The sequence below is a fragment of the Somniosus microcephalus genome, chromosome 18 (assembly GCF_052327205.1).
Source record: "Somniosus microcephalus isolate GS21.2 chromosome 18, FLI_Smic_1.0, whole genome shotgun sequence".
Lineage (NCBI taxonomy): Eukaryota > Metazoa > Chordata > Chondrichthyes > Squaliformes > Somniosidae > Somniosus > Somniosus microcephalus.
This window is the reverse complement of record NC_141004.1, coordinates 46098933-46112764: the sequence shown is the minus strand read 5'-3', so window position 1 is coordinate 46112764 and position 13832 is coordinate 46098933. Positions and strand designations below refer to the sequence as shown.

Sequence of the window (13832 nt, the reverse complement as noted above, 5' to 3'; positions counted from 1 at the left end):
TGTCTAGAAATCTATCTATCTCCTTCTTAAATATATTCAATGACTAGGTTCAGGCTCCACCTGAATATATACCCAACGGTACAGTTCCTTCCTGTTCCAATACTGGTGCCAGTGCCCCATGATATGGAACCCCTCTATCTCACACCACTCCTTTAGCCACATTTTCACTTCCCTAATCACCTTATCCCTACGCCAATTGCACATGGCTCAGGTAATTATCCACAGATTATAACCCTTGAGGTCCTGTTCTTTAATTTAGCTCCTAGTTCCTGGTACTCCCCAAACAGGGCCACTTGCCTACTCTTCCCTATGTTGTTCCCAACATGGACTACAATGACTGGATCCTCCCCCTCCCTCTCCAATATCCTTTCAAGCCAGTTCGAGATGTCCCTCACCCTGGCACCAGGTAGGCAACATACCATGTGGAGCTCTCGATCTTGTTTACAAAGGATGCTATCTGTCCCCCTAATTATAGAATCTCCTACAACTACCACATTACGCTTCCTCTCCTCCTCCTCCTCCCCCCTTGGACAGTCTCCTGCTCCAGTGCCATGGTCCACAATCTGACTGTCCTTCCGACAGTCTTTATCCTTACTCTCACCGGTAGCAAGTATATTGGGGGAGAAATTGCCCTGGAGGGCCATTTGTGACACTAAGTCAAAAATGTTTGAAAACCTAGCGCCAGAGCGCTAAATGAAGTGCTCCAATAGAGGCGGCGAATGTCCCAATCCAGGGCGAGGTGCTCAGCAGCGCCACTAGTGGCCATGCGAGGCGCTGCCGCGTTGCAGGGGCTCTTCACTCAATTAAAGGGAAGGGCTCCTCACTGTGAGCTCTGCATTTGTTTTGGCATCTGCTGGAGCACTGGGGTGCAGGAGTGCCATGCGATCAGCCCAGCACTCAAGCTGACTGCCGGGCTGAGCGATCACGGCACTCAGCCCGCGTCCGGTGCTCAGAAAAAAATGTTATTAAAAAATCGGTGATTTTTTTCATGTCAGCCGGCCGCCGAGCCTTTAAATGGCGCCCCGCGAGCGGCCAGCCTCACTGTTCGTGAGCCCTGCAGCAGTCGGTAACATCGCCCGGCGCTGCTGCGGGGCGTGAGGGGGAATTTTTCTCCTGTGGCGCTACCAGGGCGCTGTACCCGGAGATGATATCATGATCTCCGGACACAGAAGATCGTGGCGATACCTGGTAGCGCTGCTGCTAACCTGCCGCGGAATTTCACGGGAGGCACGGTTATCGCCACCGGAGGCGCAAACGAGGGGGATTTTGTCCCCATTTTACCTGTTGGATTGGATCCGTTTCTGCGGATCATTGTTCCCTTTCTTACCTGGGTTCCCCTTACTCTGCACACTATCAGTCACACCAACCCCATTCTGATCCTGCACCTCTCTACGAGGTGTGACCGAGCTGTCCAGATACTCCTCCCCCTCCATTAAAGGAAAATATATGTCCCCAGTGTAAAAACGTTGGACTCGTTGAGCCTGCTGTTGCGAGATGCTCGTTCCACTAGTAGAAATACGGCAGTGCGGAACTCCCAGCCGGCCATGGAAGAAGATGCCGAGCTTCTCCCAAATTGCAGGGACGTGGTAATTAACATCTTTGGGTAGGCGGCCCGCACCTGCAAGGATGTTTCAGCGTCGCCTTCCTCATTCCATTGGTGGATGTCGAGGTGGCCCACAGCCACTCCGATAGCGGTCCCAGGGGCGCTTCCCGTGCTGAAGGAAAAGGACATCTTTTATTGTCTTCCGCTCCTAGCCAAACTGCAATGTTAGAAATGTAATCATTTTCCACCACACCCCCACCCCAACCGGCATCAACAACTTTGTCTTTGAAACTTCTGGGCCCCATGTAGGGGCCTGAACAAAATTCAAGCCGGCTCTTCGCTGTCAAGAATTCTGTCGAGGCCTTAAAAGAATGTAATGTGTGGAATTTCTGGAGTAGCCCAGGAACCCATTCAGACATGCCCCATTAACATGGAGGGATGAGAAGAATACTTGGCCCACTCTCCCCTCCCCCACCCCCCTCAAATTCAGTTGGAATTTGGGGCAGAATTTAAATGGGATAAAAGCCCAGAGCTACCAGGTTCCTCCTCAAATCTCAACCCCAAGTGGACGAAGCATCCCAGTCTCCACTCTCTCTGTCCCCAGGAATATGAGGCCATTAATTTTGACTTTCACACCAGGAGCAGTAGTAGAACAGCTAACCCCTCTAAAGAAGCCAATTTCAGATTCCTTTTTCTAAGGGCGAAAGCTATTCCCTCAGTGTCAGGGATATTACAGTACTTAGGTTAGTTAAAAATGATCGAAAATGTGCGAACTCCATCAGATGCCATCTATGCACTTTATATTCATTGTGACAAGTACAATTCCAGGTAATCTGAGAGGCTCCTCATTTTGTTTTACAACTTGAATTCCAATTTTATGAGTTTCTATTGCCTGAATCAATATCAGAATGTGACTTTGGTCAACCTCATACTTCTGTATTATATTAATAGGAAATGCCAATAACATATTTGGAATCAGGCCATCAACTAGAGATTAATTCTACATTTCACATATCGGCTACATCTACAATTGTTTGAAAAGTACCTTTGATGTTATGCAGAATTGATAGGATGTTGGCAATCTTGAAGCAATGGCTTTTATATTCTTTGTTAATTTAATAGTTAGGCCTGGTTTTAAGCACACTTTGAGACTTCAATCTATTATCAAATCATTGCACAAATTTACTTCCACTGAAAACAATTTGGGATATATTTAGGGGCAGTGCAAGCTTTTTCTGAAGGAATTATTTGACAATATGGTCCCGATTTTAAACTGTGGGTCAGTTTTTGGCAGGTGAGTTTTGGGGATGATTTTAACCTTATCCACCCGGCGGGAACTGACAGTGTCGGGTCGACCGTCTATTTTACGCCCTGCCCCATTTTACTCTCTCTTAACTTCACTTAGAGTTCAAAACTCACCCACTGCAGCAACAAAGAGGCCCAGGGTATTTTAACTTTCATGGCCGACTTTCCACCTCTCTCAGTCGGGAAGTTTGAGGGAAGTGGCAGAAATTTGCGTGGCCTGGAAGCTGCCCACCACGCCGAGGTGAGTGGTGGGATTCGCTATCAGGCCCCAGGGCGGAGGCGCGATGACGGCAGAGGAGGCGTAATCTTTTCTGTGAGGAAAAGTAAGAGGGACGCAAAAGATAAATTCAAACTTACCTTTTTGGGCCTCTTCACGCCTCAATCCACTTCCTCGTTGGCTTGGCGGGAAACTCACTGCTGCTTCCGGCTCAAGCCGCCGAATACAAATTGCAGTCGGGTCACGATGATGTCATCAAGACTCGGCATGCATATGTTAAAAAGGACCCCGCCTGCTTTGGAGTTGGCGTCCTTGCTGCCTGCTGCGAAAAGCAGGTGAACATCGCGGCAGGTCAGCTCTCGGCTCCTCCAGGGCGGGTAAGTGACCTGGGCGATTATAACTGCCCGCCCGCCAGCTTTCCGCCACCCAGGTAGGGGTAAAACTACCCCTATGTTTTTGAATTCGGATCTGAATGTGGTTAGTTATCTCAAAAGTTACCTGCAAAGAAAATTGTTTCCCCTTGTTGTATTTATAGTGTTGGAATCCATAGCGTTGAAACATTGCAAGATGTCTATTGTGGTGCCACGATGATGACAATATTTTATAATGATGGACACTGTTGGATTGCAGTCACCTTAAGGAGTTTAGGGTGCATTGTTAATTCACAGATTTACTCTATCTGCAAAAGTGAGGTTTGCAAGTTGCCTCTTTTCAGGTACAATAGCCATCTAAAAGGAAAGTAATCAGTTGGTGATTTTGATAGAGTTCAGAGTTGCAGTGTGATTAGGCTTGGTATCCATGGTGAATTACAGTAACGTTCTGCTCTTTGATGACACTGTTTCCTTTAGTCACAGAAATACTTATAATGATGCACTGAACTTGTCTCTTGGAAGTCCATAGAACTTTCAAGTAATCTGTGCTATAGTGTTTAATTTTAGTTTTGCTACAAAGTTTCATTTTGCCTGTTCTGTATTCATTTGACAAAATATTTTCCAACAGCTTTACATAAAACAGGGCACATAGAAATATCTCCAGATTATGCTGTTCAGCTGCAAAGGTTCACTGGTGTTAGATGGTCCGACTAGAAATCATTGCAAGATGATGTCCCCTGTTTCTACTGAGGGAGTGCTGCACTGTCGGGGGTGCCATCTTTCGGATGAGACGTTTAACCAAGGCCCCAACTGCCCTCTCAGGTGGATGTAAAAGATTTCACTATTTCGAAGAAGAGCAGGGGAGTTATCCCCATTGTCCTGGCCAATATTTATCCCTCAATCAACATCACAAAAACAGATTATCTGGTCATTATCGCATTGCTGTTTGTGGGAGCTGCTTGTGCGCAAATTGGCTGCCACGTTTCCTACATTACAACAGTGACTGCACTTCAAAAGTACTTCATTGGCTGTAAAGCGCTTTGGAACGTCTTGGGGTCATGAAAAGCACTATATAAATCCAAGTCTTTTTAAGCACATTGGGGCACTTTCACATTATCAACTTCATGTGTTGGCTTAATTTGAATTATAGTGGAAAGAGCTGGGAATGTTCAAATTGCAGCTGATATAACTAATTTGTTTCTGTACTGGGACTGTCGAGAATTACCATGCCGGCTACTGCTGGCTGTTTCAGGATCTCGACTTGCCTGCATACTTCTCAAAAGGATAACAATTATCGTAAAGTCAGCACTGCTTTGCCATTCGCAGCCTATGTGAAAAGTACCAATTGCTCCATTTTGAAGGACTTCTTTTAAGGACAATTAACTGCTTCACAACAACCCCCCCCACCAATTACTAACGTTCAGTAGCATGAAGCCAAAACTCTCAAAAGATCAAGTTCGGCAGAAAGCGCACCCATTAAGCTCATGAGTGAAGAATGCCCACTTGGATAAGATATAGGAGGGTGACTAGCACCTCTGAAATTGTAGCCCAGCATGAGTCAGCACCTTCGGGGAAGGGGAAGAAAAAAATTAGAGTGGCAGAAAAAAAGAAAGTTTTAAACTTTTTCCAATGGGCATTTGTCTGAGTCAATTTGCATAGAGAGATCGTTTGTCTTTTTTTTCACTCAAGTACTTTGTTTTAATGTTAAACAGGAGTTAAGATAGGAATAGAAAACAAACTGCTGTACTGTGAAGAAAGCGATAAAAATGCAAAGAAACAAAAGGAAAAGATGAAAGAATGAATAGAAGAAAATAGCTTTCAGATCCTGAAATCTAGAACCTTCCAGCTCTTTGATCATGAGACCTTTAAAACGGGTAGAGAATAAAAGACTTTTTTAACCTTCTTTCTGAGCACGAACAGATCCGGTTACTGTACATTAGCTAATAGCACAGAGTGACTTTTCAGACTTAAGCCACAACTGATAAAGACGTATTCGCTTAAGAAAAACAATTACAGAAACATTTAAGTAGGGGAGCCAAAGATCGGTCCAGTGAACTTAAATCTCTCTCTCTCTATCCCAGAGGGAGTGTGCCCAGGATAAATTCTGCCTTCCCATTTATCTCACTTCTGTTGTCAGCTAAATAAACTTTCGCACGTTTCCATAGTTCTTAGTCATAAGGCAATGCTTTTGGTCCAGCGTCAGCGGGAATTAGCAGATGTTCCCAGAGGAGACAGCAGAACAGCTGTTTAATGAGTATACTTCGATATAAAAATCCTTCCCCAGATCTTCAGAGAAAGGGTGGTTAACATAACACTTTAAATCATTAGGTACCATTGGCGTTACTGTACATACTGTACATTCTTGTAGAATATTCCTGGCTGTCATGATTTTAACTTCAGAAATAAAAAGTTAACTGGCAAGTTACTTAAATTTTTAGAACTTTTTTCCAAAGTAATGTGGCACATCTCTGATGGTTTCATTGTGTCTGGCAATAATAAAGATCCATTCTTCACTTCTTTTAAACATTTGTTGTTAATATAAAAACTAAAGAGTGCTTCAGTTTGATTCATTACCATTGACTTTGTACAATAAGTTAGCTCTCTAGAATTTTTTTTTAGCAATTCTGTATTGGTGCAGCAAACATTTGTCATTTTTATCACCTCTTAGTTCAGGCAGTTTGATGTAAGATAGCTTTTTGGAGATTTAAGTAAAAGGTTGATATTTTCAGTCTATATAGGAACCTTCAGTGCATTATTTATAATAGTACTTTTTGATGAATTTCTAATCTTCTACCATATCCTGCTTTCTGTTTTGTGAACATCAAAGTATTAGATCCTTTGTTGAGAACTTTCGAGTTGTTGTTTTCTTTAATCTTCTTAGGCAGTCCCTCGGAACTGAGGATGACTTGCTTCCACATTAAAAATGAGTTCTCAGGTGACTGATGAGTCCAATGCGGGACCTACAGCCTCTGTCACAGGTGGGGCAGATGGTGGTTGAAGGGGCAGGTGGGTGGGGTGCTTGGGTTGACGTGTGCTCCTTCCACTGTTTGCACATAGCTTCCGCTTGCTCCTGGCGAAGAGACTCGAGGTGTTCGGCGCTTTCCCGGATGCTTCTCCTCCACTTTGTGCAGTCTTGGGCCAGGGATTCCCAGATGTCAGGGGGGATGTTGCACTGAGGCTTTGAGGGTGTCCTTGAAGCGTTTCCTCTGCCCACCTGGGGCTCTCTTGCCGTGTCGGAGCTCCGAGTAGAGCGCTTGTTTTGGGAGTCTCGTATCGGGCATGCAGACGATGTGACCCATCCATCGGAGCTGATCGAGCGTGGTCAAAGCTTCGATGCTGGGGATGTCGGCCTGAGTGAGAACACTGACGTTGGTGCACCTATCCTGCCAATGGATTTGCAGGATCCTGCAGAGGCAGCATTGGTGGTACCCCTCCAGTGTTTTGAGGTGTCTGCTGTACATGGTCCATGTCTCTGAGGCATACAGGAGGGCGGGTATCACTACTGCTCTGTAGACCATGAGCTTGGTACCGGGATTGAGGTCCTGGTCTTCAAATACTCTCATCCTCAGGCGACCGAAGGCTGCACTGGTACACTGAAGGCGTATCTTTAATACGTATCCATGGCTCCACAACACGTCCTTATTGTCTAACTTGTTGCTTTGTATTACAACAGCAAGAACAACAATTTGCATTTATATAGAGCCCTTAACATGGTAAAATGTCTCAGGAGCGTTATCAAACAAAATTTGACACTGAGCCACAAAAGGAGCTATATGGACAGAAGCTTGGTCAAAGAGGTAGGCTTTAAGGAGCGTCTTAAAGGAGGCAGAGAGGCGGAGAGGTTTAGGGAGGGAATTCCAGAGCTTAGGGCCTAGGCAGCTGAAGGCACGGACGCCAATGGAGTGAATAAAATCGGGGATGCACAAGAGGCAAAATTGGAGGAGCGCAGATATCTCGGAAGGTTGTAGGGCTGGAGGAGGTTACAGAGAGAGGGAGGGGCGAGGCCATGCAGGGATTTGAAAACAAGGATGAGAATGTTAAAAGTTTTGAAGCAGAAATTATAGTGTGAATGTAAAGAATACTGCAGTTGTTAGTTTATTTTAAACATCCAACAACTTAATTATTTTTGGATGTTATTTAACCACATGCAGCTCGCTAAATAATTATCCAACAAAGCAAGAATGGTCTAAATGGATAGCAAAAGTACTGATCCTAACCACTGATTTTAGTAAAGCAGATGATTGTATTATTTTCAGGTACTGAATGTGTAAGTAACTTAAAACCCTACCAATGTGACCTCTAAACCAAATATGATAGGATCGGAAAACCAGCAGATAACATTGCTGTGGCCTCTTGCTGGCTTTGCCAGGTGGAAAATCAATTTATTGGAGCCATTTCCTGCCGAAACCCACTCCGGGTTAAAATCAGTGCCATGGACAGTCAGTAATCCATAGTAATGCTGGAGATGAGTATTTAGTAGATTCAACAACAACACCTTGCACTCATATAGCACCTTTACCATAGAAAAACATCCCAAGGCATTTCACAGAGGCTTCATCAGAAAAAAAATGGATGCTGAGTGAAAGTAGGAGCTATTAGGAGAAGTGATTAAATGCTTGGTCAAAGAGATGGGTTTTAAGGAGGATTTTCAAGGAGGAGAGGAGGGCAAGAGGTGGAGGGGTTCAGAACATAAGAAATACGAGCAGGAGTAGGCCATACGTCCCATCGAGTCTGCTCCGCCATTCAATAAGATCATGGCTGAACCTCTACATCACTTTCCCGCCCTATCCCCATACCCTTAGTGCTCAATGATTCCCTTAGCGCCTCCCTTTGGGAGCGTATCCCAGAGTGTGAGACCCAGGAGGCTGAAGACAAGGCTGCCAATGGTGGGGCAAAGGGAGAGGGATACACACGAGAAAAGAGTCAGAGGAACAGAGCGTTCGGGAGCGGTTGTGGGACTGGAGGAGGTTACAAAGATAGTGAGGGGAGAAGCTATAGAGGGATTTGAACACAAGGATGAGAATTTTAAAGTTGAGGCTTTGGTGGACCAGGAGCCAAGATAGCTGAGCAGGACTTGGTGCAGGTTAGGATATGGTCAGCAGAGTTTTGGAAGTTTATGAAGGATGGAAGGCTGGCCAGGAGAGTATTGGCATAGTCGAACATGGAAGTAGCAAAGGCATGGATGAGGATTTCAGCAACAGATGGGCTGAGGTAGGGACAGAAGCATGATGTTTTGGAAGTGGAAGTAGGCTGCCTTCGTGATGGCTAGGATATGGAGTTAGAAGATGATCTCGGGGTCGAATAGGACGGTAAAGTTACAAAAAGTCTAGTTCAGCCTGAGATAGTGGCTAGGAGGGGGATGGAATCAGTGGCAATGGTGCAGAGTTTGTGGGGGAGCTGAAGAGCCATTCCCTGCCAAAGTCTTCCTAATGTTTAACTAGAGAAAGTTGTGGTGACATCAGCGTACATATGGAAGCTGACCCCTCCGCCCCCACCCCCCCCAATGTCTGTGGGTGATGTCGCCATGGAGCAGCATGTAGATGAGGAAGTGGTCAAGAGATAACTTTGCCAGTGATCAAGATAAAGGGAATAGAGAGGTAAAAGGAGATGGCAAGGTCAAGTGGGAGGCTGTGAATATGCTTAGGAGAGTTTATATGGAGGGAAAGGTTTGGGAAGTTCAAAAGTGCAATGAATTCCGAGGAAAGAATTCAAAGTGAGCTGAGATGGAGATTGAAGTCACTGAGGATAAGGAGTTTCTCACACAAAAGCTGAGGAAGGAAAGGAGAGAGAATATCTCAGCGAGAAACATTGGGTAGGGCTGGGAGGTGGAGCGATAGACAATAATGATTTTCAAGGCAAGGCAAGGGGCTGGAATAAGATGTGATATTCGAAGGAGAATGTGCCTGAAGAATAAGGGGAGAGACTAAGGTGTGATTTGGAGATACGGACCTCACCGTCACTGCAGCAGTTTGGGTGATGCAGGTGATGGAAAGTGTAGCCAGACGGGGATACATTAATAAAGGGAAAGGTGTTGCCACCCGTAAGCTAGGTTTCAGTCCAAGTAACGGTGTTAGTGCAATCATCCACAATAAGCAAAGTACCCGAGAGAAGATAAATGAAAGGTTGCATAACTGTGTGACAAGAGGAGCAGGAGATAGGAGAGCAGGGCCAAGAGAAAGAAAAAGAAAGGGATCTGGAGTGATAGCCAAAATATGAATAGACTCTGTGGGAATTCAGCTTATATTGGCATGACATCGATAAGGAGAGAAATTTCCTGGTCACAAACAGAGAACAGGAAGGACGATCTGAAAAAATGCAAAGTTGAAGCCTAAGGTCCTGTGGTGAGATGAAGTTGACTTGTAGACATTCAGGGGGTGAAATTCGGCATCGCCCTGTTTGAGGGCAGTAACTTTTGAAAGCTGGGAAACTTAGTGCCAGGCGCTAATGATTCTCAGCTTTTACTAAATTCGGTGTTTGCGCTCCAGGAAGGAAGTGGAGCATTAAATCAAGCGCTCCACTTCCTTCATGGAGTGCTAAAGGACGCAGATGGAGCGGTCCCGTGCAGCACTGCCATGATCCGAGGCTCCTTCCCTCCCTTAAAGGGAAGGGCCATCGCTGCAGGTTCTGCATTGGGACCAGTTAGCTGGTCCCCGACGGCAGCCGCGATCCGGCCCGATCAGCCCCATGCACTCCAACTGAGTGCCGGGCTGATCGATTGCGGCCCAGGAGAATTTTTAAAAATTGAAAAAAAGCATTTAGAAATGTTCCTACTTACCTCGGCAACCTCCCCTTTAACTTTCACCCCCGAAGCGCCTGGCCTCCCGATCAATGCCTCCTGCAGCTGTCGGTGTTGTTGCTCAGCAATGCTACAGGGGACGGAACCGAAGTTCGAGTCCGGGGCGCTACCAGGGTTATGTCACAATCTCCGGGCGCAGGAGATCGTGGCGCAAAGTCTTACCACCACCCGGCCAAGTTAGCGGGAGTCGTTCATCCTGCCGCGCCCGGGCATTAAGACATTAGCGCTCCGTTAGTGCACCCGGGGGGCGATAACAGGAGGCATTAATCCACCGAATTTCTCCCCCTGATTATGTTAATATCCAGTTCAGTTCATGATAGATTAATTCTATAAAACGGCATCAAATGATCGCTTGAAGGTAATGTTCAAAACACTCCTTCCACGACACACAGGCACCAGGTTTATGTATAGTTTCAACATACTTCCTGTTTGGTTCATGTTGACAAAACTCGTGCTTAAATAATAAAAGTAATATTAGACATTGAGCTTCTTTCTGCTTCTTTGATATGCAGTAACTCTATAATTATTGGTAGAGTTCAAAGGAAAAGATGTCTTAATACGTTCTAACCTTTAAAATAAGTTAATTCGTTGTAATTATGTAATCTGCAAAATCTGAGATGGCTGAATGAAGATTAGCCCTAAGGGAAATAAACATACCCCAGTAATTTCCATGGGTGTTCTCCTGATCTCCCAATGCAAATTCGGCAGAAGATAGGCAGAATCCCCGGAGAAAACAATGGAATGAAAATCAGACAGACTCTGTTATGGCCGGGTGATCCTCTTGGCCAGATTACCACCCATGCAGTGAAAGTGCAAAATTTGACCCTTTGTTTTGAAACGTATTATTTTCTAGTTTTCTCTCCGTATCTCTCTCCTCCAGAGTGCAGTGCAGGATATTGTTCAACCAGCGCTAGTTACCCTTAATTTAAGTAGCTATTCTTCGTGAATGAGCGTAGGCAGTGCTTATTGACAGACTTTTTGACTTTGAGTACAGTCACTGTTGAGCTAAATCTTGTTCCGTACTTGCTGCCCCTAGATGCATAATTTCTAGCAATCGGAAGCAGGAGCCCAACCCGATTTTGTTCTTCTCCCTGCCCAGCCCAGAGGCCAAGTTTAGTATTTCTCTCTCACTGCCTTGGCTCAGATCAGCTAACTTGGCACAGACTTGAACTTGGAGCCTTCCTGGTCTGTATGGCTCAATGTCACTCCACATGGTAAGACAACTGAGGCACAGAGGAAGCCACTTTTGTAGATCTTGTAATGTTTTACACTTCTGTCCATAGCCCTCGAGTTGCGTCAAACTATGTACTGGGGTAGAAGTTGGACCTCATTGTATGGTGAGGTCAAATTTCAGTACCAAAGAAATTAGATCAATGGATTTTTCAGGCGCCCTTGGCAGCCACCTAAAACAAGCATTATGCCCCTTACACATGTAAATGAAGGACCTAACGCCTGTTTTAGGATGCCTCTGCTAAACTGGGCAGTGCAGATTGGGCCTGTTCTGCTGAGGATTCTTCGGCAGCCATGATCAAAAGGTTAGTTTTAAATGTTATGGAGCCAGGAGAAGCAGGAGTGTTCCTCCTCCCGGGACTTACCTTCAGGCCACTCCTGGCAAGACAAGAAGCCCAAATTTCATCTTTTCAATACGGGCGAGCTGCCAGGGCCTGTTGTGCCAATGAGGGCCGAGACCCAGTCTCTGGCCTCCCAGTTCAGGAGTGCGCTGACTGTGCGCCACTGGTTACGCAGCCAAAAATGGGCCACAACCAATTTTTACCCTGCTGTGTTCTCAGAATCTCTTTTTTTAACAGCCAATTCAATTTTGGTATTTTGGCTAGATATTTAAATTTTAAAAGTAGTTTGAATGAAACCTCATGTAAGAAACATTTGCCTTGTTTCATACATCAAGATAATTCATTTGTCTCTCTTTTCAATAGAATGCTGCAAAACAACCAGCTGAAGAGGCTCCCCAGTGAAGCATTATGGGATCTTCCCAACCTCCAATCACTGTAAGTTGGCAAGAATTGCAACTACTAATTACAGGTTAGAATTGCCTGACCTCTGTGTCATCTGTGTTCTGTAACCTTTGTTTCAGAGGTGTCACTAAATCTGTCAAATCTAAACTCATTAGCAAGGACACAACCATTTTGGTTCAAAACTGTGACCTATTTTGATGGATGTTACTGTTAAACATAAACATACTTCCATGTGTTTAAATGAGCTTACAATTTGTCATGTGCTTTGTGACCATAAATCTCACTCTGAGCACGTGAAGAGCATTCCAAACTATTGACGAGCTTGTTACTATTTTGTTCAGAATAAAACTGACTCCACACATTTATTAAAAGTCACATTTTATGAATATAATGAGATATGCAAATCAAATGATTCTGCAGTGTCTTCCATAGACAGCATTTATTTAATTGCATTCTGACAAAAAAAACTAAATGAATGAATTGCAGTTGGGAAAAAAAGTAACAGTGCACAAATATTTAACATCCCTGGCATTCCATTTTCATGACTTCAAATGTACAGCACAACTCTTATAATCTTCAAATGCAAAATGCAATTAAAGCAATACATCAGGGAATGCTGTGTATACAGAAACATAAACTGTCTTCAATTCCTAGGCAATTTAGTTCAGCCTTTTATAGGGACCCTTAATTGACCAATTAACCCATTGGCAAAAAAACTGCCACCGTTTCCCAGCCATTCTCTTTTTCACATACTCTTACTTCTCACATGACAATTCTATATTTGTGCACCCCTGCTGCTATTATGGGGCTTATGTGCACATGTATTCCATTTTACAAAAGCAATCTTCTGTGCAAACAAGAAGGATGCACTATTTGGGGAGTTGATATTAGTATGAACAAATGTTCGTTCTTATTAGTTCACTATTCTCTATTTTTGGATATTAAACTAAAGATAAAGAGGTGCTATTTTGATCAACCTACAATTAGAGAAAGCTTTGCATGTAACAGTAGACTGTACCCAAACAGGAAAATGGGATAACATTCACATGCTCAATAAACAAACATTGCCTTCATTACACTTGATACCATTCAAGGGCATTGCTTCCAAAATCAGATAAGAATGAATGTAGAAACTAGGCTGTAGATAACAATATCCACATCAAGCAATGAGCTACAATAAACGTTGTGTCTCCTACCTCCTTGTTTTTAACGCAATTGTGATGGGCCCTGGTTATCTTTTCGTTCTTAAAGGAAACAGTAATGCTTTTGTGTTCAAAGCAAAGTTGAATGCCAAAATTTTCACTCGGATCTTGAGAGGATGATGAATCTATTTTGACATTTCTGCATTCAGCCTATTAGAATATATTCGGTCGGACAACACCCAGAGCCAGTTGAGGTAAATGCTGCTGTGGGGTTTTGAGCGTGAGTTTGCTGGGAGCACCTGATTCTGCATTTGGATTCCCAAATTTTTGGTCAAGCCTACCCGAAAAGAAAAATGAATGTAGCTTTGTCTTGAAAATAGCTTGGTCCAAAACTACAAATAAATTGATGCTGTTCATTTCTTTTCATGATTGAATTGTTACAAAATGCCCACAGCATAATGGATGTATTGATGCTTGGGTGTTTT

General features: G+C 44.3%; 1 protein-coding gene across 5 annotated transcripts in view; it reads left to right on the top strand.

Annotated features, from left to right (window-relative positions):
* lgr6 (leucine-rich repeat containing G protein-coupled receptor 6) overlaps positions 1-13832 on the top strand; it is a 263473-nt gene that overhangs the window by 136833 nt on the left and 112808 nt on the right. For 2 of the 5 annotated variants that reach the window (XM_086011410.1, XM_086011415.1), the window contains one exon: positions 12167-12238. In XM_086011410.1, coding sequence (XP_085867536.1) covers positions 12167-12238 — 72 coding nt within the window. Of the gene's footprint in view, positions 1-4064; positions 4259-11268; positions 11447-12166; positions 12239-13832 lie in introns of all 5 variants that reach the window. The other 3 variants (XM_086011413.1, XM_086011414.1, XM_086011412.1) reach the window with 3 other exon arrangements.